At 44.2% G+C, this 27,307-nt stretch overlaps 1 protein-coding gene across 2 annotated transcripts in view; it reads left to right on the forward strand.

Moving 5' to 3' along the window:
* The window catches only part of LOC146834490 (ferric reductase 1-like), a 439,656-nt gene that overhangs the window by 402,315 nt on the left and 10,034 nt on the right, over positions 1–27,307 (forward strand). For both annotated transcript variants that reach the window (XR_014960631.1, XM_085601878.1), the window contains 2 exons: positions 10,926–11,063; positions 11,153–11,178. Coding sequence is in view for 1 of the 2 variants with exons in the window: in XM_085601878.1 (XP_085458004.1) it covers positions 10,926–11,063; positions 11,153–11,178 (164 nt within the window). In the remaining variant the exon portion in view is untranslated. The remainder of the gene's footprint in view (positions 1–10,925; positions 11,064–11,152; positions 11,179–27,307) is intronic.

Consider the following 27,307-nt stretch of genomic DNA (forward strand, 5'->3'; position numbering starts at 1 on the left):
CACCCTAAATTAACCTGTGCTCACCCTCTGGTAGCTTTGTACAGGCTTAACTTAAGAGGCAGTGTCTAAAGTTTTTGAGCAACTCTTACTACATCAAAACAGTGCAAATACCATGCAAATATAATCCACACCTGGTTAGACAAAGTGAGCTTGATTTATTGAACAAAACAAGACCGGAACGGTCAAAATCCAATATATAGAACTGGAGTTATGAGTTTTTAAAAAGAATATCTTAAATCTAGTGCTTAAAAGTCAATGGTGCTTAGAAGTTACTTGAGGTCATGGTGGGCCAGGTCAAATCTGAACAGTCAAGCTGACTGCGATTTAGTGTGGGTCGAATACGGAGGCCACACAGGCCCGATAAAACAGTAACTACTTGGGGGACAAGCATCGATGTCGAGGAGAGGCTGAGAGGAGCGGAGGAGGAAGTGCATCATTGTCGATCCGAAGGATTGTAGGTGATGCATCGTGCTGAACCGTGCAGTCGGGTATTTGCATTGTCCTCGAGTTCCAGCAATAAAGGAAATGCATCATTAGTGAGCCGCGCTGATGTTCCCACGAGGGCAAATGCAGCGGTGCAGACCTGCGCAAAGTCAGGACTTTGTAAGTTTTTCAGGAGAACAGCACAGAAACCCACTTCTGGGGCCCTAGACTAGAGGGGCACCTCAGGCAAGGGTAGTACGCACAGCGGGCAGACCCAGGTGGTAGATGGAGAGCTGCAGGTAGTCTTTGATGACCTTGATACTGCAAAGACAGGAGACAAGTCAGTCAAGCCCTTTGACTCACTCCTAGATTTAAGTGGTGAAAGTCCAGTCCTTCTCAGCCAGGCAGCGAGTAGCAGTCCTACAGCAGTCCTTCTTCCTGGCAGAGTATCCCTAGGTCCAGAAGTGTACTAAAGTAGTGGTGTCTGAGGTTCAGTATTTATACTTTGCGGTCCTGGTTTTGGAAGTTGGGAGAAGCTTCTGGAAGGGTCCTCCTTTCTCTGCCCAGTCTCCAGACACTACAGGGGGGTATGCAGCTCTTTGTATGGGGACATGCACAGCTCTATTTAAGTGCAAGTGTCTGCTCCTCTCACCCATCTAGCTCAGGAAGGCCCATAATCCTGGTGACTGTCCATTAGGATGTGAATGATACACCTCATCTCCCTTTGTGTGTGACTGTCTACAGGGAATGCACAAAGCCCAGCTATCACCCAACCCCCACGTGTATTGGAGGCTGGCAGAGGCACACAGAGATTAAGAGCAGAAAAATCCAAATTTTCTAAAGGAGACATTTTTAAAGTTGCAATCAAAAATCCAATTCTACCATTAAAGAGAATTTATCATTACAAGTCCATAGGTACCAAACATTACTATCATACTCCTTAATCAGGAATTATACTTGATAGGTATATTAAGCAATTCCCAATATTAACCTATTAGAGGGGTAGGCCTCACAGTAACGACGGCATGTAAAACTAAAAAGTATGTGTCCTGCTTTTACTTACACAGCACCTTGCCCTTTGTGCTCCCTAGGACGTACCTTAGGGGTAGCTTGTATGAAAGAGGGGTTTAAGGCTTGACAAGGGGATTTAAATACTAAATTGACATGGCAGTGAAACTGCAAATACAAGCTCTGCAGTGGCAGGCCTATGACATGTTTGATGGGCTACTTAAGTGAGTGGCACAATCAGTGCTGCAGGCCCACTAGTGGCATTTAATTTACAGGCCCTGGGCACATAAAGTGCACTTTACTAGTGACTTATAATTAAATTAAATATGCCAATTGTAGATACACCAATGTTACCATGTTTTAGGCAGAGAGCACATGCACTTTAGCACTGGTTAGCAGTGCTAAAGTGCCCAGAGTCCTAAAACCAACAAATTCAGCAAAAAGGGGAGGAAAAAGGCAAAACGTTTGGGGGTGACTCTGCAGAAAGGGCTATTTCCAACACAAAAATGTCCAACTTTGCATCCATGCTGTACTGGAGATCACACATCCAAAGTGGGACAAGTGGGAAAAGTTTCAGTTTGCCTACGATATTTTTTGTGCTGGAAGGGTACCTTTACAGTTCAACACCTATGCCATTCCTGACAGTGACACCTTTTCATCAGAGTGCAAAGGTGTGTGCCTTGGCTATGCAGCCTGCACTATAGAAAGAGCAGCACCTGCTCTCTCTCTCTCGTGCAACGCACCACAGCAACTTTGTTTGCTGACTTGCGTTATGTGAGTTTTTGGAAAATCTACACATTGGGTGTGCAGAGTTAGAGTTAATTGAGGCAAACCAGATTCTCAAATGGAAGAGATCCCAAACCCTCGCCTTTGACAGGTGGCTTTGAGATTTGTAATTTTGTGTCTATGTAAATAAATGTTGTTTGTAACTGGTTCACCCAATGCAGCATAAGCAGAATATAAGGGAATATGAGAGAGAGAGATGTTACTTTACAATCAAGACTAATAAGCCACATATGTAAGGAGGATTATAGTTAAGCTATGCTGTGTTCCTAAATGTACCAGTGCCAATGAAGTGAAACCTAGTGCGCGGATGCATTAGCAGCTATACTTGTTCCAGGTTGACTTTGTGATAATTTTTATGAAGTTTATAAGTTCTGCAGCTAGGTAATACTGTTGGACCCTCTGGTTTGTCCCTAATGTCCTGGAATGTACGAGGCCTCAATAATACCCGCAAGCGACGCCAGGTGCTTAATTATTTATTGCGACATAAGATCGACATTGCCTGTCTACAGGAAACACATCTACCCAAAGACGACACCACCCGCATGGCTGCTAGTTGGGGGGCCACAGATACTTCACAAATTTTAGCAGTTACGCTAGGGGCGTCGCCCTCCTAATACATAAGAGAGTCTCCTTCAGCCCTGGCCAAGTGGTAGTAGATAGTGAAGGCAGGTTCCTTATTGTCACAGGCACACTCATGGGGCACTTCATAGCCCTGGTAGGCATCTATGGCCCGAACATTGATACTCCCGATTTTTTCCTCTCCCTACATATACACTTGATGAAGCTGGAACCTAGCCTCATTATAATGGGAGGGGACCTAAATTTACTATTAGATCCCAGTTTAGACAGCACCTCCTCAACCCTTGACACAAAGCCACGTTCCCACCGCGCACTACAAGATATTTGCAGACAGCTTTCATTAATAGACATTTGGCGGCACCACAATCCCACTGACACGACATATACCCACTACTCTGGTTACCACAACACATGGACCAGGATAGATCATTGGCTAGTTTCTCCTGGAACTGCTAGCTGGTTCTGGGCCCTGGAGACACTGCCACGGACATATTCTGACCATTCACCGGTGTTGCTTCGTTTATGTGTCCCTCACCCTGAGGGCTTTGAGCGGCAGTGGCGGTTTCCGTGCAGAACACTGCAAGACGAGGTCTTTAATGCTGAGGTACGTAAAGCCATCGAGGACTATTTTGCGATAAATACTGGATCTGTTGATACTTGGGCGCTCCTATGGGAGGGTTTCAAGCATACATTAGGGGTGTCTGCATTGCTAAAGATGCTGGTGTGTTAAAAGACTTGTGTACCACATTGGCACGCATTGAACGGGACATATCAGCACTGGACACAGAGCTGCTTTGTAATGCCACTACTGACACTGAAGGACGATTTTTAGCCCTTTTAGTAGAATTTCACGAAGCCGCAGATGGGGAACTGTTATACCTGGGTAAATATCAGTCTCCTGGGAGATACAGAGAAGGCGAACGGCCTGGTAGAGTGCTGGCACAAATGCTCCGCCCCCCCTTATAGTAGGGCGTACATCACTGAGATACGCACTCCCTCTAATCAGCTGCTCTCCCCCACAACGGAGATCCAAGACACTTTTCTGGATTATTTTAAGGCCTTATACGGCTCTAAGATTGGCTGCGACCTTAATGATCAGGAAGATTATTTGTCCGAAATAACTGGTGTATCTGGAGAAGGGTATGCTGGATTTTCTGGCAGAGCCCATATCCGAAGCTGATGTTGTCGGTGCGATAGAGGCACTCCGGGGTTCCTTGGCCCCTGGTTTAGACGGATTTACTGGTGACTTCTATAAGGCTTACAAGGATATCCTTGCGCCTCAGCTGATTGAAGTCTATGCCGAGGCGCTCGAAAGACAATTCTTCCCCCCACGCTTCGAGAGGCAGTTATTATTCTCCTTCCCAAACCTGGCAAAGACCCCTCACTCTGCAGCTCCTACAGACCCCTCTCGCTCTAGAACCTGGACTACAAAATATTGGCTAAAATAATCACCAACAGACTCTCTCAACTAATGGAATTTATTATATCCCCAGCACAGTCCGGATTCAGCCCACACTGTTCCACTTCACTCAATCTCCGGACTCTATTCACGGTCATTCACAGAATAGACCCAAAAGTCCCGGCCGCAGCCGTATTGTTGGATGCCGAAAAGGCCTTTGATTCTTTGGAATGGCCCTTTTTTCTCTTGGTAATGCGCCTCATGGGGATGCTGGCGGGATTCGTGGCCACTACTGCCCTGTTGTATAGCAAACCAACCGCTAGGCTCCGCATGAATGGCATGCTGTCACAACCCTTTACATTGACACGTGGCACACGACAGGGGTGCCCCCTTTGCCCCTTTTATTTATATTAGCTATGGATCCACTGATCAGACATTTTCAGGTGCGGCATCTCCACCGGGGGCTACAATTTAACACTGGACCCTTATTAGTCTCCCTCTTTGCAGACAACACCATTCTCTATGTGCGCCACCCGTAGGAAAATCTCAAACCGATCATCAGAGAAATACTTAGATTTTGCTGCTTTTCAGGACTGGGCATCAACTGGAACAAATCTGTAATTTTTCCATTAACAGCAAGCAAGACCCCGTGGGATTGTGGATACCCTCTGGAATGGTGCCACGATTCAGTCAAATATCTAGGTATCCACATACACTTAGACACTGCTCGTATTATTAGCTTGAATTATGGACGGGCTGTGGACCACCTGGAAGCACAATTGGAATGCTGGCTGCGCTTTCCGTTGTCAATAGCAGGCAGGGTCGCTATTCTTAAAATGATAGTGCTCCCCAAATTTTTGTATTTATTTAATAACATTCCCATCCCTCTAACTAAAACCTTTTTTTCACAATTACGCACACACCTCATTCGACTGGTTTGGGGGGGCAAAAGGACTCGCATCCGCTGGCAGATACTTACTCTTCCGTGCGACAGGGGAGGGGGTTACAGAGTACCTGACCTACATTTATATTATCTAGTGGCTCAGTGTAGCCCAGATGCCCGAATTCCTTTCTTGAGACCAGAGGCTGACCTTGTGCTTCCCCAGAGGTTATCCACTGTGCTACCGAAGGGCGTCCCTAGAGACCCGTGCGACATACAAACCGTTTCCACTACTAGCTGGGCATGGGACCGATTGCGGAGACTTATAGGAGCTGCTACACTGTATTCTCTAGCTCTACCTCTTCTAAATCCCCTCTGGCTCCCCATTACAGACGAAACACTTGTACAACGCACATTAGCCAAAGTCAACATCACAAAGATAGGGGATCTATATCCAAACGATCACATCTTCTCAGTGTCTGATGATGCCCGATTCCATGACAGATCCTTTATGGATAACTTTTTAATGCAAAGCATTCACTCGGCATTGAGAGCCACGTTACCCACGTATCCGATTGCTCCGTAACCTATGACCCCACTAACATTGATAATTGAGAGCGAAACATGCACCCACCTTATTTCCAAACTGTATAGGTCCTGTTCTCGTATGAGGCCGGTAAAAGATGACAAGTTGCGCACTGCATGGAACAGGATCTTGGCCGTCCTATTACAGACGACCAATGGAAAAAATGCTGCATGGTAACAAGAGAAGTTTCCCTCAACAGTAGATACAAGCTTATTCACTTTAAGTTCCTCCGCTGATTGTACCACACACCAGCCATGTTGCACAAAATCGACCCCGCCAAACCCCACCACTGTCTGAAATGTTCCGCTCCACATGCTGACTTCGCCCACCTTACATGGACATGCCCCAAATTACAGACATATTGGGAACAGGTTTATGACACACTGGGCGCCATGACGGCCCGTACACTTATCCCCACACCAGAAATTGCACTCCTAGGATACACTGTAAATTTTCCCAAAATGATCAGGAGATTTGCGGCCCTCAGGCTATTGCTTGCAAAAAGGGAGATATCGCTGTTACGGGGTCGACAAACTGCGCCCACCTACAGGGATGGCCACGTAGTCTGGCTTATTGTAACGTAAACTGTGAACTGTATGCTAACCTCTTGCCAAGCTCTTCATACCCGAAGGACATATGGGGCCCATATAAAATGTACATTGACAGGGAACGCCAGAAAGCCACCTCTCAAGTAGAAAGTGGAATAGTCCCGGAGGGGGTGGGATGAGGGAACATGACTCCGTACATGCTCCTACCCCATTGTTTGATACACATTTAACTTATTCCTCATGTGCTTCATTGGGAATCTTTCCATAACTGCTGTTATTCGACATGGACTGGATAGGGATGTCTTCTGTTGTTTCGGGGGGGTGGGATGGGCTGGCCAGGGGGTGCTGACACCAATGAGATCTGTCACTATGACCAACATACCTTACGTTGTGGCGGGGCTTAATTTTACAATTTTGCATCTATGTGACAATTGCTTCATGTTATACTCGCTGACAGTGTATCATTTTGAATTTCTTTTGTTTATTTATGTACAAGAACATTTGAAAATAAAGATTTAAAAAAAAAAAGAAGTTTATAAGTTCTGGTAAAATGTATTAAAAGGAAAGCTAAGTAAGTAGTCTGCAAAGTCATATTATTTTGCATACAATCGATGACCTCATACTAAAGTTACCAAGTTTGTGATATAAAGAAATACTAGAAAGAAAAGGTCTAGTTAGATCACAAAAAATATGTGTATGTCTTTTTTATTTTGCTATCTTGAGTAGGATAACAACAACATCCAATAAGATAATACAATATAGATATGAAAAACGAACAAAATGTTTTGCAAATATCTTAAGCCTAGTCCTAATGCACACTAAGGGCCTGATTACAGGTAAAGGTGATGGTTTTCGCACATGATAAATAATGATAGTCTGGGTTTTGTATTTATCAGGTGAAATAAATAGCACCTACTATGAGTTATTGGGGAATAACATGTGGATTTTGGTGTTTAACACAATAAAATCTGCATGGTATGAAACATTCTGTACACATTTCCCATTTTAAATTCGGTAGGTTTGACCTGCTGAAATTTAACGAAGCTTGAGGTATTTAAAGCATCCAATAATCATCAGAGGCATTAAATACTTATAAACTCATTATTACGATCCATGCATAAATAGGGTTTTTACACACTGGTCGGAATATAATGAGCAATTCGCCCATAATCCCATACTTACTAACATTTTGTGTCATGGCGCAGCAATGCTGCAAAATGTTAGTAGATATTTGCAAAGCCACACAAGGGGTGATTTGCTTCGCCTTGCGTGGCTTTATAAAGAAATGTAAGGAAACGCAGTGTCTTGCACTGCATTGCTCTACGTTTCATTCTGGGAGGTGATCCATGGGTGAAGCATGGACGTTCCTGTGCATCCATCATTGGATTTCATGCAATCCCAGATTTACAAAGGTTTGTTGTGTATCTGGGATTGCATGAAATCACTACGCCTCCCAGAGGATGGCATAAGAAGGAGAAAAAATGTTTTCTCCTTGCTATTTCCTCTTTCTATATGTGCAACATTCTACAGCACACTTAGAAAGAGGAAAATGCATCGAAGAATTGTTTTTGTGCAGGAAGGTATTCCTTCCTGCACAAAAACGATTCTGCTTGTAATGCTGTTGTGCAAGGGTGGTGCATGGATGCTTACTTTGGTGCTAGGCTGCCTCAAGTGTGACAGCATTATGAGAGAGCAGAAGTGTGCCATTTCATAATAAATATGGCACATTTCTGCTTTTCTCATTTCACTCAACGCAGCACAGTAAATTGGCTTACAGCACTGCATTGAGTGAAAGGTTAGTTAATCTGGCCCAAGGCTTTTATTTTCTTTATTTTGCACCTCCCATTGCATTTTGTATTGTAATGCTGAACTCATGTGGTGGAGCTTTCCCGTCTAGAATGTTGATTTGCTTATTATTGTTTGCTGAAAATATATTGCCCTGTAACAGTTAATGTATTCTTTCCTTAGTAGTTCACCACATCATTTCTCTTTCAGCATATGTTCATTAAATTATACCAAATTATTATTTTTTTAGTTAAAATGCATTAGGGCATGTTGTGCCATTTAGTGGTGAACCTATTATATGCTATACATTCAGTAAGAGACTTAGGACCATTCGGTCTCATTCATCCACTGGCTTCTTTGGCACAGGAGTACACAGACATTGGACATTGGATTGAAGCATTATCAGTCAGATCTGGAGTGCTGTAGTCTAACATTCTTTCTACTGTCTGCTAGGGGAGTATCCTTCTATCTCTCAGGAAACCACGAGGGGTTATTTTAGATCTGACAAGTAAACTCTGTCATCATACATTTATTCTTTTATTTCATCTGTATATTGTATGCCTGTTAGAAATGGCACTTTTTGCAGGGTTACCCCAAACGTTTGCCTTCCTGCCTTCCTCCTCTTTTTGCTGAATTCTCTTTGTTGGCTATAGGACTCGGGGCACTTTTCCACTGCTAGCCAATGTTCAAGTGCATGAGCTCTCCCCTAAAACATGGTGACATTGTTATATTCCTGATTGGCATATTTAGTTTACTTCTAAGTCCCTTGTACAATGGTATACCATATATCCAGAGCCTGTATTCTAAATTCTACTAGTGGGTCTTCAGCTCTGATTGTGCCACCCACACAAGTAGCCTCTCAAACTTGTCTCAGGCCTGCCATTGCAAGGCCTGTGTGTGCATTTTAATGCCACTTCGACTTCGCCTTTAAAACCATTTGTCAAACCTTAAGCTCCCCATTTATTACACACTTAAACCCAACAGGCAGAGTACTGTGTGATTAAAAGGCAGGACATGCACTTTTAAGTTTTATACGTCCTGTCAGTGAAAAACAGCTAAACTCATTTTTCACTGCTGTGAGGCCGACTCCTTCTATAGGATAGCATTGGGGATGCCTTAAAATACATTTTAAGTTGTAATTCCTGATTGGAAAGGAGTAGCTACTTCATGTTCAATATCTTTGGAATGGTGGTCATACAGTCTCTTTAGTGATAAAGTTGGATTTGACATTACCATTTTAAGAAATGCCAGTTTTAGAAAATGAACATTTCTCTACTCTTAACTATGCTCTGTGTGCCTGCAGCCTGACTCCAATGCACATCTGGGCTGGGTGACAGCTACAATTTGTGCATTCCCTCTAGACAGCCATGAACACAGGAAGGGCTGGGTGGCATAGAGGACTCATCTGCATTCATCTGTAGTCTGATAGCCTTCCTGGACAGTGGCTCACACTCACATCTGAATAGGCCGTGTCCTGTCCTCTCACAAAGGGTCTGATTACTCCCCACAGATAGCCTGGGACAGGACTGAGTTGAAACGGATCCTTGTGTACTTCAGAAATACCCTCTGATGTCTCCCCCTACATCAAAGGCCCTTTTGAGTAGAAGTACCAGGACTTTGACCCTACCAAATCAGTACACTACTGGACCTGGGAAGAACTCTGCTGGAGTAAAGACTGGTGTGCTGAAAGGATTAACACCTTGCTGTGACTGACTGTTCTGACTAACTGCTTCTCTGCTTTGCTGAGCTGCCCTGCTGCCTGCTGATCTCTGCCTTGCCAAGGACAAGGACTGGAACCATTTCTCTTGAACCCAGACTATCCCCTAGGGTTTGCTGGCTTGCCTCCTGATTTTCTGAAGTCTCAGGGACACAAAAGACTTCCTTCAATCCTGCTGGTGCTTCTGGACGCTGCCAACTATGAGTCCCACCCTTGTCTAAGATGCCTCTTCCAGTCCTGGGCCTCAGAAGTGGGGTCTGCAGCTGATTTCTGCTAAAACCAACGCATTGCCTTGACTGAGAATTTCTGACGCACTGGCCGCCAATACAGAGGTTGCTTGACAATGAGAAATCCAATGACGCAGCTTTGTATTGACTTCAACAGAGCTGACGTCCCGTAGAACCCTCTCTGCGTGGCGTGATGACGATGCAGTGGACTCTCAACATCAATGAACGCTCCATCCAGGGTATTTCTTCAGCGGAACCTGTCTGGGTCCTGTAGCCAGCCTGCCTTCCATTCCAGTCAGCCTGAACTTTGGCTTTGCACTGGTCCCTCGCAACCTCATGTAACCTTTTGATTGCTAGTGACATCTAAGCACTGTTTTCACATTTATTCTTTAAAAATGTATATATCGACTTCTACTTATTGGATGTTTGTCGTTTTGGTCTTGTTTTGATCAGATATATATTCCCTATTGTTTTAAACTGGCGTGGAGTCTTTTAGTGGTGTTTTCATTGAGTTACTGTAATTTAAGTGTTACAGAAATACTTACCACATTACATCTTAAGTTAAGCCTGACTGTTCTATGCCAAGCTACCAGAGGGTGAACACCAGTTAATACAGGGTGTGTATCTGACTTACCCTGACTAGAGTGGTTGTCCCTACTCGGACATGGGGCAAACCTCTGCCAACTAGAGAGCCCATTTCTAACAACGCATTCCTTTTTTTAAATTGTTTTTCACTGCCAGTGTCATTTTCTATTGCTTTTGTTGGTGCTGAAGTGTGATGGACATCCCTATTAATTTTTCAAATGCCTGTTCATATTCAAATTGCAGTATGTGCTCTGTTGAGTTGTACAAACATCCTTTTGTAACCAAGACATTATACCAATAGCCTAAAACTGTTTTTTAAGTAGAAAACTAATATGTGCATCATCTTGTCAGTGACATGACTTCATTTCCATGACTTCATTTCTGTGTATGTTCTTTCTTCAGTGGCTGCTATATTTCTAGGACTGCAGATCATGGATACATCTTCAACAAAATGGATGGACAAAGTCATGGGAGGATTTCTGGGATGGGAAGCTCTGATATTTATTGTTCTTGAAATTAATGCCCGTGTGCAAACTAAAGGTGAGCATTAAGTACTTGAAACACCTGTTTTGCTACAGGAACAAATTATATTATGGTTTCTAAATACCGATAATATATTTATTTTTCAGATTCCTCAGAAGAGCCAACCAAAGGGGTACGTGTCTTTCTTTTTGCATATTTCTTAGTGTAATTTATCCCATGAGTTGTTTTTTTTCTACATTTCTGATGCATTTCATTTAGCCATGCTTAATTTGAGCCAGTGATTGCAGGTGGGGGCCACCAGCTCTAATTTCTGGGAGCTGGTACTTTTCCTCCATATATTTTCATCCAGAGCAAGAGATAGAGAAAAACACAAAAATAGACAAGAAAGGGGAAGGGAAAGACGGAAAAACAGTGACAAAGGGAAAAAGCAGAGATGAAAAAGAATCAAGAGAAGTCATATAAAGGAGCAGGGAATGTCTCATAGTGGAGTAAAGAGGTATGAGGTGGAAACACGACTACGCAACCTTGGTATCATCACAACAACCTTCAGTAGCACCAGTCGCAGGCTTCTGAACAAAACTTTGGGCCCCACCATTATTCTTTTGCAAATTAAACACTGGCCAGATGACTAAAGAGTCAAAACAGAAAAGGACTGTGGTAGTGAAATGGATAACAACAGTTCTTATTCTAATTGCTCTATGTTTAAAAAACGTTTTATGGTAATCGCCTTCATTTGGGGAGGGGGTAGACCGTGCTTCTCCACCTGGGTCTTAATGCTGCCGCTAGACCGGGGAGGATTGGCTTGCCCAGACTTCCTTGTCTATTACTGGGCGTGGCACCTACGCTACATATCGGAATGGGTGGTTTGCGAAAGCGAAAAAAACTGGTTTCATATGGATAGGGCCGTGGCTTGCCGCCCGTTGTGAGACTTAGCCTGGCTTCAACAAGGCACTAGACATCGTAGTGCCTATATTGCCACTCCAACAAAGACGGTTTGGGAGTTTGGGATAGCGTTGCGGTACACCGCGGACTTACCTCATTCCCTTCTCCTAATACACCGTTAGCACTTAACTCGGAATTTCCACCGGCACAGCACCCAGCATCCTTTCAGTCATGGGCCACCGGTGAGTGTTGTATCATAGGACAACTGTTTGAGAGACGAAGTTTTAAATCGTTCGACCAGTGCAGGAAAGACTTTAATCTCCCTAAAACCACGTGCCAGGAGTACTTCCAAATTCGTCATTGGCTTCGTGCCCCCTCCTACCTGGAGGGTGCCACACGCCAGATTACACCGTTCGAGTCCCTGGTCCGATCCTTTAATGGGTCCCGTGGACTGATTTCCTGGACTTACAAAGTACTTCAGCACTCACACACAGTGCCCCCACACACCTATCAACACCAGTGGCAGCTAGATATCAAGGGTGATATTCTCCCTGACCAATGGGATCAGCTATGGCGAGATATCGCACGCATTTTTAAAAGCATATCGCAGCAGTCCGCTAACAAAATTATGACTCGCAGGTATTACACTCCCATTAGACTCCAGAGGATGTTCCCTGGCTTCGCCCCTCTTTGCTGGCGATGTCAGGCGGCCCAGGGCTTCTTCCTACACATCTGGTGGACATGCCCACCCATCACTAGTTTTTGGAACGAGGTACTGGGCACATTAAGGAGGTGGTGGGGTTCCCTATACCAAGCGACCCGGGGATAATCATTCTGGGACTCCGTCCAACGTCTCTTAAAGCAATGACACACACAGACTGACGTTTGATTTTTCATATGCTCACTGCTGCTAAACAGGTCATTGCGCTTCACTGGAAGAAAGCTTGCACTCCCTCGCCCTAGGTCTGGCTTACGCGACTTTGGCATCTCACGGCGATGAAACTTCTCTCCCAGAGATTGGTGCACACTGATGCTAAATTTGAGCGCACTTGGTGACCCTTGATCTCACATCTCTCTCGGTTGGAACACGCTCTTTCTGTCCCTCCCCGCTTGAGAGCCCTTCAACTCTTCGCTGACCCCCTACTCCCACAGGGGGAAAACTATGAGGACGAAACAGGCTGAGGAGGGAGGGTATCTGCATCCTTATTGGCACTCATTAAGACACAGCCATGGACCCCTAGCGCCCATCTCCCCCCTACCCGAGCCCCCCTCTGGTCCAAGGAGCCACCATAACACACTCTCTCCCCTTCTTCTCACTTTGCTCTTTTTTCTTATCCTTCCCCCACCTGGCCTCTGACCGGTGGAGGGTTACTCTCCTTACTATTTTAACTTTCCACTTTCTTTTCCTTGCTTCCAGCAGACCCGAGGTCTTCCATGACCACTAATTGCAGGCGCCACGGATGTCGATATGCGCCGATGGCTTTAGACGGGGCAGGTATCATTGACATGTACTACCCCTAGGCGAATCCCTAGCGAGGAGCTGTAATACTCCCAGGCTCCCAGATCTGCATGCAATCTGAGGGACTACAACGAGGTCAATAAGTGGCGCCTCACAAGATACCTTGACACGCCTAACACACTTGCCTCTTTGGAGCTCCTTGAGTGATATACTTGTTCCCACTCCATCCACCTTGTGATACGGGTTCCCTTTGCTCTGAAAAGATGACACCCGGCTAGTCCAGCCGCAGGCATCTATATGACACATAGTGCCTGACCCTCACTACTATTATGGCGCCCTCTAACCACTTTCAGTCCACTTAGTGTATTGATCTATACGCCTGTTCTCTTGTAATACATCTCGCTATCTGGCCCTGTATGCTTACCTTTGTAACCTGCCTCTTCTGCACCATCGATGCACAAGCTGTAACCTGCTCGTTATGTACTATCTTATAATGCTTACTGTCTGGTGTCTGCTGTGTTCAATTTTCTTGTTTTGTATAAAAAATTCAATAAAAGAGATTTAAACCATTTTTTTTTAATGTTTATTGTCTTTAAAGGATGTTATCAGTTTTATGGACCCTTTGGCCTACATGGTGTGCAAAGTTAAGACTGGTAGACGAAGTACATTTTGGCCATAGTATTTATTTTAGGATATTATTTAACCCTGTTATTTTGTTAAAGGTAAATATACATAAATAAAAACTTTTATAAATGTTTGAAACTGCTATTTGGATCACCTTTAATATACCTATTGCTGAAACAAATCAGTTGATCTTACTGGGCTGGAAAATAAATTGTGAAGCATTAATCAAAGTGAGCATATGAAAAGACCATAATCCCTGATGGGGAAAGCCATTGAGTTCCCTTAAAGGATTGCCCTATTGTTGCACAAGTAAAACCTGTGAAACTTTGGGCATTACATCTTGCAAGAATTGTTTTCCACAAGAAAAAGTGTTAAGATACGATTATATCTCGTGCCCCTGGAGGAGTGCGGAGGATGGTACACACTGAGGGAGCTTGGATGTTGCAACTGGGCAGAAGATAGGACTGGGGATGGACCCAATGGGAGAGGCTCTTGGTTTTGTGGCCAGTGGTTTTGTATTGGGGAGGTTGACATGGACTTACGAATGTCACTGTGGTGACTACCATAGATTCAGATTCCTGGATGCCATTATATTTAAGGACCTTATTGAAAGAGAGTTACGTTTGAATGTTGTGAAAAAAACTAATAAACAGATTTGTTTGAAAAAAATAAAAAAGGAAAAGTTGTTAAGATTCGGAGAAATATATGGTTTCCAAAGTAGTTGAAGGATCGCCATTGCAGAAATGGGTGCCTGATGGGGCTTCTGTTCAAAATTTGTGAGAAGAAATGACAACTGTGGACATGAGATGCCTACAGTGGCAAAGGAAGCATGACAGTGATTTCCTTGTGGTCATGGGATGACCAGAGGAGTAAGGAGGTCCAGGGTGCAATCTGCGATTAATGCATGTGCCAATGTTCCTTGTGCAATGATATGGTGAGCAGTGTGGAAATTAGATGTCTGAGAACAAGTTTTCCTACTTCTTTATGGAAAGAAATTAATCTGGAAAGAATTTGTGATGTGTAATTTATCTGTGGACATTGTCCTGTGCAAGAAGGGTGGTATGTGTTGTCTTGTGTTCTGTAATATACCTTTCAGTAAAGAACATTGTTTCTCGTGAGAGATATGATAGTTGTTAGTATTTCTTCTCTTCATGACTTGCATGCATAAGTGAGTGTGTGTGTCTGTGTTTCTGTGTATATGTGTCTGTCTGTATAGGACTGGTAAAGGGACATCCTCTTCCCCATATGGGTACTGTGGTCTGACTTATTGGGGTTCTGTGACTCTGAATTACCAGTGTAAGTTAGACCACAAACAAAATTCTCCCTAAACATTCTTGCTGCTACTTGATGAGATAGAACTTCATGCATGTGTAATTCAAATTGTATGTGTATTTCTGTGTACCCACTATTTTCTTAATGTGGGGTAAACAGGGCATCACCTTAAGAGGTTTGCTTAATTGATATGTGATTTATCCATACATAACAATAAATAACAAATACCATACAAGTATGTGAATAATGTGGAACAAATTAATGTCTGAACCTCTATAGCCTTAGCCCTGAATTATACACACACACACACACACACACGCACACACACACACACACACATTCACACACACACACCTATATATACAAAACAAATTAAAATTGCATTCCTGGCTTTCCCAAATAATCTCCAAGAAGATGGTTTATACTAAACCTCTAAGTGTAAATTTCACGCTGCTGAATACTAGTTAGATGGAGTTCAACACATAGTTCCCAAAAATAAAACTTATAGTGGGGAACATTAGAATTACTAAATATTAGTATGCAGAAACCAATGGTGTTGTTTGATGTAACTGACAGTATTTTCTTTGCTGTTAAATATTCACCTTAAACTGTGGTTTGTACATGTTTGAAGTACATTTACAACTTATTTTAAAAAACACACAGGAATTGTATTTAAAATGTGTACTTAGCTAATGAAGCCTTAGGTCTAATTGTAAAACATGGCAGTAACAGTCATAGCACAGTATTGTAAACTGTGTGTGGCAAGTGGAAAAATCATCTGTGTATTTGGCTTTCGGGCACTTCTTCTTTTTATCTAGTGAGACATCTAAGCACTACATGGGTTCCTTAGACATTTCAGCTAAATCTGAATGGAGTTGTTTCTCTTACATTCTCTGTATACCATGGGAAACAATTTAATAACATAACAAACATACAATAGAACCCAGACTTTATTTTTACCCAGTTAACATCTCAGCAGTTTACAATATCTTCATGATATTTGTTGCTGCATATATGTTATGACTTTGGCTGGTCCTTTATACTGTGTAACATTTACTTAAAGTTTTGTTCAAACCTCTGCTTTGTTACTTTGGATTGTTTATCTTATAAATGTCCTTCCCAGACAGCTCTGTTGGCACAACCTTTGTGTAAAGTGATGCATTTCACAGCAGGTAGCACTGAAACTGGTTCCAAGCAACAGTACCTACAGCAATGGCAGAATAAACTGCGAGATCTCAGCACCTGGCTGTCATCAGCCATCCTGTAGCAGCAATCAGTGACTGACAAAAGTGAAGGCTTGACCCACAAACCCTCTCACTTTGAACAACAAAAACTGCAGTGTCTACACTCACCATTCCCAGGTACATCATGGCAAAGCTAATTAGCAACCCTTGCTAACAAAGTCTTCATGACATTTCTGAAGATACCCCTGACTCCATCCTCTTCACTTCATTCTTTAGATCTCCACCCTCCAGCTCAGGAATGCATACAATACACTTCCACAGTCTGAGAACTATCCTCACCCTGCATGTTGTGGGTTGCCAAACCAAGGGCATCCAAAATGGATCCCATTGGCTTTAGTACTGACACTCACAGACATAGAGTTGTACAGCAATACATGTCACATGCTTACTCTCCATACTCATCAATCAATCAGTCAATCAAACAGTACTTATAAAGGGCAGCTAATCACTCCTGGGGATATCCAGGCGCTGAGGTTTTGCAGGCCTTTAGTTGATATATAGAGGATAAGCACTTCTGTCTTGTCTGTGTTCAGCTTCAGGAAATTGGACCTCATTTAGTTGGAGACATTTGTCATGGCGTTCCGGGAGTTGGATCTGCGAGAGAGGATGAGTTGAGTGTCATCTGCATAGAAGACAATGTTGGCCAGTGGAATTATGTAGGTGTTTAACAAGGTGGGGCTGAGGGAGGAGCCTTGGGGGATTCAGTGGATGATGCTTTTAGGCTCGAAGGTAAAGGGTGTTAGACTGATTCTCTGGGTGCGTCCTGTGAGGTAGGAGGCAATCCACTTTAGGGCGTCTCCCTGGACACTCATGTGGTGGAGTCTTCTGATGAGGGTATGGTGGGAGAAGGCATCCAATGCCACTGAGAGGTCAAAGAGGAACAGGGCTGCTGTCTCTCCTGGGTTGAGAAGAGTTCTGATGTCGTCGGTTGCAACGATCAGGGCGGTCTTGGTGTTGTGGTTGGTTCCAGGTATTTGGTAATCTGGGGGTTGATGGCATACTCTAGGACCTTGGCAAGGATAGGGAGCAGTGAGATGGGGCAGTATTTCTTGAGTTTGCTGAGAATGGTGGAGAGTTTCTTAAGGAGGGATTTAACCTCTGTGTGTTTCCATGGTCAGGGATGGTGGACGTATTGTTGGATGCGTTGAGGATGTCAGTGAGTGTACTGCCTATTCATTTCTATCCCAGGTTGAAGACGTAGTGGGAGCAGGGTTCAGTGGGTGCTTGGGAGTAAATTGAGGTCATGATGGCTGTAGTGTTTGGCGTAATGAGCTGCTTCCATGTGGTGAACAGGTGGTGGTGGGGACGTCAGTTGGTGTCAGGAGGTGGCCAAAGTCAGTGGGATGTGGGTCAAAGTTGCAGTAGATGTCTGATATCTTGTTGTAGAATTAGTCCGCCAGGTTGGCTCAGAGAGCTTGGGAGGGACTGATCATGCTCTCGGTGGCTGAAGGACAGGAGAACTCTCTGATGATGCTGAACAGTTCTTTAGTGTGATTGGTGCCTGCTTCAGCACGGTTTGGATGGGCGTCAGTCGTGGATTCTTTGAGGCATTGGTGGTATTTGCTGAGGGCTGATTTGAAGATGGTGAGGTCTGTAGGATTCCTGTTGGAGCACCATCATCTTTCCAGTCACTTGTATTCACGTTTAATGGACCAGAATTCTGGGTTGAACCAGCTGGGGTGCTTGCTGGATCTGCTGGTGCTAGACGGTTTCATGGGGTGACTGTGCCGGCGCAGTTGGAAATCCAGTTGGAGAAATTCTGGATGGGCAGGTCCAGGTTGCTGGTGGTGTGGGGCCTGGAGAAGTTGAGGGTGGTAGTCCATGGTGTTTCAGTGATTTTGTTCCATCTGTTGTGCGAGGAGATGGGGGCTTGGTGGTGGAGACCGGGGAGCTTGCGATGTGAAGTGAATGATGCTGTGGTCGGTCGATGTTAGCTCAGTGACATGGCTGAACTTCACTCTGTCGCCGGCTGGGAAGATAGTGTGTGCCCAGCTCTGTGTGTAGGACAAGTGACCAGCTGCGTGAGGCTGATATTGATCATCCCTTCCACGAGGTTAGCGGAGGTTGTGTTGTTCGGGTTGTCGAGGTGGAAGTTGAGGTCGCAGAGGAAGATGTAGGGCTTGGGGTCAATTGCTAGGGGGAGATTAATATTAATTCAGGGATGGAGTTGCAGAAGCCGGGACAGGGACCTGGGGGTCTGTAGGGCAAGGGTACCTCTGATGGTTGTCTTTCCGTCGGTTTGAATTTGGAAGTTGTGGTGTTCCATGATTGGTGTGGTGTCGTCTTCAGTACTGGTGCATTGGAGGGTTTCCCTCTGGATGATGGTGATGCCTCCTCTATGCTTGTTGGTGCGGTCTCTGTGTATCATCTTATAGCCATGAGGCCTTGCGATTCTGATGTTGGGGTTTGAAGAAGGATTTAGTCACGTCTTGGTGATGAAGATCATGTTGCGGGTGAGGGTGTTGATGGTGTCCCACATTTCTATGGTGTGCATCGAGTAGCATGCAATGGAGCTGTCCTGGGAGAGGGAGGGATGCTGGGTGGTGGGAGGTGGGATTAGCAAAAACGGCAGGAACGGGTGTCGCGGTGGGCCGCCTTCCAGACGGATCAGCAACACAGAAATGCAGCTAAACTAATACAGGAAATTAAATTCTATCTTTCACAAATAGACAGGCTAATACAGTAATAAAGCTATTGTGCCATAATGGAACAGTCAATACAGGGAATAAAAAACCTTTGTGGAATAAAGAAGCAGGCTAATACAGGAATGAAAGCTAATGTGGCACAGAAGGCAGCCGCAGCAACGGAGACCTGTTCAAGGCAGCAAGGAAGCTGGTACAAGCTCTCGGTACATGCACTTGAAATTAACACAAGATTTCGAGATGTCAGTGCCAGGTTCTGGGTTTCAAATTAAAGCAAAGCCTGACATGTGAGTGCACTCCCTCTGAACTGTAAAGCAGAGGACATTCTCTCTCCCTGACACATGCTATTCTGGTACTTAATGCTAATGTTCTATAGGTAGCCTAAGAGCGAATAGATCGTTCACCAATTTCTAGTGTCTCTTAAAAGTACCTCATATAGCACTATGTCACATGCAAATAATGCTGCTTCTTTCTACAGTTCTTCATCCTGTGGTTTCATCCTATCCCAAAACACTTCCTCTATCTTCCTAAAACCCTGCACTCAAATTTGACCCTGACTTAAAACATCTGATTAATTTCTTCATAGGTATTTGAAACCATACCCCTGCAATCTAACAATACCTAATCTTCTCTAGCCTACCAGTTAATCCCTCCAAGCATTTACATGAAGTCAAACAGTCCCATGATTGATCAAATGTAACATGCAATCTTATCAATTTAATCTACCACAAAGAAAATGGAGCAAATTGTTTTGTTGAGAGCACAAGAAAAATCTTATTAACAAACAGTACACAATAGCCACAGGATTAACCACCATCCTTCCAGAGCAGTGTCTTGTCCTGTGTAAAGCATGTCTATGTCTTGTCAGGGGTGGTAAGCTGTATCTAAATACCATTACAATAAAAAATAATGAGCGTTAAATACCACTGTTAAGGTACGCATATAGTGGTACTGCACAGGACTAAATGTTAGTTTTATGCTGATAGCTACTTCTGTGAATTGTATAGGATATAAAAACCACTGCATCACATTTGTAAATAAACATGGAACAAATTGTAATGCCCCTCTTATTATAAGCTGTAAGGAATTGGTATATTGGTGGAGAGGGGTGGAAGCCTCACTCTGGCAAAAACCACAATCCTTGTCAGGTTGAACCACAAAAGTCACTAAATTAACTTGTGCTTAACCATCTGGTAGCTTGGCACAAAAGCAATCTGGCATAACTTTGAGGGCTATGTGTAAAGTATTTAGGCAGCACACAACCAGTATTGAAGCAACAATTTAACTCAAGAAAAATACCAATAAAATGTAGAACAAAAGGGTAATTTAAATAAATAAAGTGACACCAAAACCAATTAAATCCAATCAGTGAAGCCAAAGGTATGAATTTTTTAAGTTTCAGTTGCAAATAGCTCCAAAAAGCACAAAGAACTAACTGTGGTTATCTGGTTCATTCTGGACCAGGACAAAACCATACATTAAGGCTGCTTGTGGTGGAGCACGGGTCAGGTCCAGACCGAGTTCAGCCCGCTGGGCGTGGTACCTTGTTGTCCTTGGTGCTGCGCTGCAAGATCCTAGGGCTGTGGGGGCTACAATGTGTGGTCCTGGTATACGGAGTCCTGCGTCAGTTTGTGCCGTGCTACATTGGTTCTGGTGAAGCTGCCTATCAGGAGCTGTGAGGTGCTGGGATGTGCGGTCCTGCATTGGGTTGCATCAGTCGCTCTGCATCGGTGTCGGTGAAACCATCTGTAGGGCAGGGAGGAGTACACTCTGTTGCCAGCCAAGGGTCCAGGACCCGGTGGGCACCTATTGGCGGATCAGGACTCCAAACAGCAGAGGCCAGCAGCATGTCTCAGGCAGATCCAGACAGGTCCAGTTGATGCTGGTCAGCTAGGCAGTTGCTGGAAGGCCTATAGGAGCTTCTAGTGTACCTGTAGCTCACACAAGAGGTCAGAAACTGACTCTTGGAGTCCCTATGGCTAGCCTGGGATCAAAGCAAGCAGGTCCAATCTTCCTTCAGACATCGATGCAATCCTTCAAACAGCAGGACAATCTCTCTAGCAGAAGGACAGTCCATATTCTAAATCTTCAACAGGTGCAGGACTTTTCTGATTTGGGGTCTGAGAGTGCCACCTTTTGTGGTGAGAGGCAACCAATAGCCCACACCCAAACTTGCTATGACAAGTCCCCCTGTCCTTCCTTGTTTTGGCTCCTAACTGTCTGGGGAGAGACAAAAGCAAGGACCTGGTGTGTGCAACAAGCATGACCATTTGACATGTAACCAGGGCTGGGTACAACTCATCCCCCAGCTATCCTTCCAGGATGGCCCATCCTGTCCACACATAAGCCTCTTTGTCCCCATGTCTGAGAGGAATGTCCCACAGTCATGTTACCTTATTTCCTAGCAGAAAGGCACTGTTGATTTGAGCACAAATATGTCAACTTTCTGAAATTGGCATTCTAGAATTGTGACTAAAAATCCAACTTTACCATTAAAGAGGATTTTAAATTACAATTCAAAATAGTCCAGGGAGTAGTTTCCTATCTACTCCTAATCTGAAGTTAACACTTTATCAAACGTAATAAGATAACTCGGTGAAAGTCCATTGGAGAGATAGCCTTAGAACAGTGAAAAACAACTTTAGAAGTTTTTCAACACCAGGATATGCAAACCTTAGACCCTTATTGCCTATCTTTTCAATACCATGCCTGAGAAGCTTTAAGGGCCTGCTTAGCGTTGACGTATAAGTGTTAAAAAGGAAGGTTTGGACCTGTCTAAAGGTTTATTTTGCTGGGTCGAAATGTCATTTTAAAATGGTACTGCAGGTGCAGTGACAAGCCTAACACATGGTTTAAAAGGCTACTTTAGTGGGTCACACAATGAGTGCTGCTGATCACATGTAGCATTCAACTTACAGGCCCTAGGTGCATGTAGTACAATTTACTAGGGATGTACAGTAACTTAATTGTGCCAATTAGGTGTAGACCAACTTTCCCATATTTTAAGAAGATAGTAGAAGCATTTTAGCTGTGGTTAACAGGGGTTATGTGCACAGAGTCCTGAAGCCAACAAAACAGAATCAGCATAAAAGGGCAGAGGAAGGCATACATCTGGGGTGACCCTACACAAAGGACTAGGTCCAAAATAGGCATTAAAGCAATATGTTTCTGCATGTTCTGTCACTATGCATACAATTATTTCATGCTTTTTAAATTCTTTAATGAGGAATATCTAATAATGGAATGCACAATGGACAGAGGGTCTCTTTTCTTCCTTTGATATGCTAAGCTGAGCGTGGCTGCTCCTAAGCAGCTCTACATGTTGAGGGGCTCAGCCTTCCAAAAGGGGACTGAGATGGTCCAATACCACAAAGGAGATGTCCTAGGGCATGGGACAACCCAGAATTGTCTTCCTTACTGCCATCATTTAAATCCCAAAAAGTTTAATGGAAGACAGTCCCACCAGATACCTAGTGGACTGCAACTCCTCCAAAGTTGTTTGTTTGTGGATACAATTTAGGCAGTCTATCTAGGCAGGGATACCAGTCAAAGGCAGATTTTTTATGACATCTGTGGATTTATCTTGAAGACTGCAGTTCTCTCAAAGTGTGATAGTTGGATCTGGAACCAGGAGATGAATGCACTCGGCTTTGTGAGTGTTAACAGGACATCATTGACAAATAGAGTGGTTCCTGCATGTCCCTGGCAAAGGGGATGCCCTAAAGGATGTCTTCGGAAGCCCATTGTGTCACTAAACCTAACGCCTCATGTTCCTCCCCACAGAGGGCCTGAAAGGTGCCAAATGTAACCATCAGAACTGGACATGATGCTCAAGCATGGTTTCCATAGTTGGATGGTATACCCAATGAAGCACTGTTTATATTAGTTTATACCCACCCTAGAGTTGTGATTTGTTTTGCTAAGGAAACCTATCTCCAGATAGTCTAAAAGGGAATGAGTCACTAAGAGGGAGGTTTTTAAACATATCTATTTTACAAACTTTTGGAAGTTGGGTCAGGTGATCACCAGGATGAAAGCTGGAGAACCAATGAAAAAGGTATCGACCTACTTGTGAAGCATGCTGCTTTCAGGCCCTGCACCTTCTCAGACCTACGACTTTTACGGGCCTGCACTACAAAAGCCCCGGTCTTCTCAGATCACAACTCATGTTGTGCATGTGCTCCAGGGAACTGACATGTGACCACAAATAAGAAGTCATTATTTTAGTGTAAACTCTGTACCATTTTCCGTACATAATTATCAAATATTGCCTCAAAGTTCTATTTTTAGATCTGGTGTTAACCAAGACCTTTTGATTTTACAAAACATTATATGTATGATATACTTACTTAAAGGGGCTTCCAGCCACCTCTCCTAATCCATTGGTCTGTTGTTGTGCAATTCACATTTTGCTTCCTTTCACTGTAGTACAACATAGGACAGTGGGTAAGCCTACTTCAGCCACTGGCAAACTGCACTTTGAGTGACTGCATTTTGCTCTTTCACAACAAGTCAATCAATCAATCAAGAATATTTGTAGAGCGCGCTACTCACCCGAGTGGATCTCAAGGCGCTGGGGGGGGGAGGGGGGCTGATACTGCTCGAAAATCCAGGTCTTGAGGTGCTTCCTGAAGGAGAGGTGGTCCTGGGTCAGTCGTAGGTGGGTGGGGAGGGAGTTCCACATCTTGGCAGCCAGGTAGGAGAAGGATCTTCCTCTGGTGGAGGTTCTGCGAATCTGTGGGATGGTGGCGAGGGCGAGGCTGGCGGAGCGAAGTTGGCGGGCTGGTGAGTAGAATGTGAGACGGTTGTTGAGGTATTCGGGGCCCATGTCGTGGAGCGCTTTGTGTGCGTGGGTGAGGAGCCTGAACGTGATCCTCTTGCTGACAGGGAGCCAGTGCAGGTCTCTCAGGTGGGCGGAGATGTGAGTGTCTCAAGGGATGTCCAGGATGATTCGTGCATATGCGTTCTGTATGCGCTGGAGTCTTTTCTGTAGTTTGGCTGTGGTTCCAGCGTAGAGAGCATTCCCGTAGTCCAGCCGGCTGGTAACGAGGGCCCGGGTGACCGCCTTCCTGGTTTCGGTGGGGATCCACCGGAAGATCTTTTGGAGCATCCAAAGGGTGTTGAAGCATGAGGATGAGACGGCGTTGACTTGCTTGGTCATCGTGAGGGAGGAGTCAAGGATGAAGCCCAGGTTGCGTGCGTGGTCCGTGGGCTTGGGGGTGGTGCCCAGGGCAAGGGGCCACCAGGAGTCGTCCCAGGCGGAGGGGGCTGGTCCGAGGATGAGGACCTCCGTCTTGTCTGAGTTGAGTTTCAGACGGCTGAGCTTCATCCATTCCGCGACGTCTTTCATTCCTTCCTGGAGGCTGGTTTTGGCTGTGGAGGGGTCTTTGGTGAGGGAGAGGATCAGCTGGGTGTCGTTGGCATAGGAGATGATGTTGAGGTTGTGGTTGCGAGCGATGGCTGCGAGGGGGCTCATGTAGACATTGAAGAGGGTAGGGCTGAGTGAGGAGCCTTGGGGTACGCCGCAGATGATCTTGGTGGCCGCGGCGCGGAAGGGCGGGAGACGGACTCTCTGGGTTCTGTCGGAGAGGAAGGAGGTGATCCATTTCAGGGCCTTTCCTTGGATCCCGGCGTGGTGGAGGCGGGTTGTTAGGGTGCGGTGGCATACTGTATCGAATGCGGCCGATAGGTCGAGGAGGATGAGGGCGGCAGTTTCCCCTTTGTCAAGCACGGTCCTGATGTCGTCGGTGGCTGCGATGAGGGCGGTCTCGGTGCTGTGGTTTGCATGGAAACCGGACTGTGATCCACAAGTTTGTTTCCTTCAGTGCCAGTGTTTTTGTTTTCAATTTATTGTTGAGTGTTGCCTTTGCTTACAGCCTGATGTGATGGCAGGATGCTTACAGATGTGAGTACAGGGTACATTCCAGTTTTACCAGTTGCTGTCTCCTGCTAATGATGTTGTAAATTCCTTTTCAGTGACCTTTACTTATCTGACTGCTGCTGTTTCACAGCATAGCAGATTGTGTCTATTTGAATATGTTCTTTATAAATTACTGCTTGTATTAATATGCACACAGTGAAGTGCATTTATAACTGCACTCTTGTATGTTATGCAGGTATGTATTTTAATTGAAGACTACAAGTAATCTTGTAAACTAACTTAGCTGATTTGTTCTATGCTTATACAGCTTTCTAGTTTGCTTTCAGTGCTCCTGTATGTCAAGCTTATATAGACATCTAACTATTATATTACTAATTAAAGCGGTGTTGCATATTTCAATTATCTATCTATCTATCTATCTATCTATCTATCTATCTATCTATCTATCTATCTATCTATCTATCTATCTATCTATCTATCTATCTATCTATCTATCTATCTGTCTTTCTATCTTTGCAACCTCATCCGTCTGTTTGTCTACCTATCTACCTGTCTATCTATCCACAAGTCTTAATTGTCTTTCTGTCTATCTGCGTACATGTCTATTATCTACCTGTCGATCTGTCTACCTATCTGTCAATGTACGAGTCAGTCTACCTACCTGATTATCTAACGTCTGTCTGTCCATTTACAAATCTATCTTCGCAGCTCTATCTGTCTACCTATCTATAGATCTTCACAGCTCTATTTGTCTGCATGTCTGCCTATCTAAGCAACGATATTTAAATCTATTTTAGCAACCCGATCTATCTATAACTGGCTATGTATCTTTACAACCCTATCTGTCTGTCCGTCTACCAAGCTACCTATCTATCTACTTAGCTGATCTGTCTGTCTTTCTATCTACCTATCTACCTACCTGTCTGTCTAGCTATCTACCTGACTATCTATCGATCTACCCGTCTTGCAAGTTATCTGTCTACCTATCTATGGCTCATCTATCTATCTATCTATCTATCTATCTATCTATCTATCTATCTATCTATCTATCTATCTATCTATCTATCTTAGCAGCCCTATCCATCTTAGCAACTCTAGCTATCTATAATCAGTCTTTTTAACCCTATCTCTTAGCAAATCTATCTATAGCTGTCTTTGCAAATCTATATCTCTCTCTATTTATCTGTCTGTTTTTGCAAGCCACTCTTTCTGTCTATAATAACGATTTACAAAAACATTACAAAAAGCACTTACAAAGGCAAGGGGCTGGCAGCCAACACCAGACTGATTGGCTTTTTTTAGGTCTGGTGTTAGCCGACATTTTGATTTTACAAAAATTATGTGAATAACATAGTTTAGTTATGAGGGGTTTAGACAGGCATCCTCCATTAGTCTGTTGCTGTCATTCACATTTTTCTTTCACCAACTGCAGCATGTATCATCAGGCAATGTGTCAGTCCACTTCAGCCACTGGCTAACTTCACTGTAAGTTATGGCATGATGCCCTTTTACAAGGAACACAATCATATACAAAATAGTTCCCTTCAGTGCCATGGACTTCTATGGTAGTTTGTGCGTTTTTGAGACAAAAACATATTTATGCCTTTAGCCAGTGATTTCTTTGATTGATGAGGGCCTAGCAGCTTCCCTAACAAGAGAGAACAAAATAAGAGTTGTCAAAAGGCTTTTGGCCAACGACAGATCTATTGGCTTTGCCAATGTTTGTTTTAAAATGGAACAATTAATGCCAATTTCCATCCTCCCTCGATATTTTATGATTCCATTTGCTTCCTCCGTATTGTGGCAGCTTTTCTTGCTATTATGCTTTGTGTAATTTGGGCATTATATATACATTACCGAAATAGATCTGCAGAATTATTTTCCGTGCGAAACGAGATGAAAAGCTCTGTAACAAATGCATTAATTTCTCCTATTCACAATGAAACAGCAGCCAAACGTTTTTAGCAAAGGCAGATAGAGAATTGTAGTCATATATGGTGTCATAACATTTATCTGGGCCAGCTAGGCCCCTTGCTGCCTGTGGCGGTCAATGCCTTTGCCGCCCTGCGGCAGGCGCATGGAAGACCGGGGGCAAGGGGAGGTGCTGGCAATTCCTGCATTTGCCACCCTGTGCCCCCCCATAACTTGTACCGCCCGGGGCGGACCATCCCCCACCCTCCATGCTACGCCACTGATCTGAGCAAAGTGCGTATAAACAACCCTTAAAAAATTCCTTTATATCATTTGAGAAGGCACTTTGGAGTCCTTTGAAAATACATGTAGCCTTCTTGGCGGTC

Source organism: Triturus cristatus, chromosome 4_2 (assembly GCF_964204655.1).
Source record: "Triturus cristatus chromosome 4_2, aTriCri1.1, whole genome shotgun sequence".
In the NCBI taxonomy this organism is placed as follows: Eukaryota; Metazoa; Chordata; class Amphibia; order Caudata; family Salamandridae; genus Triturus; species Triturus cristatus.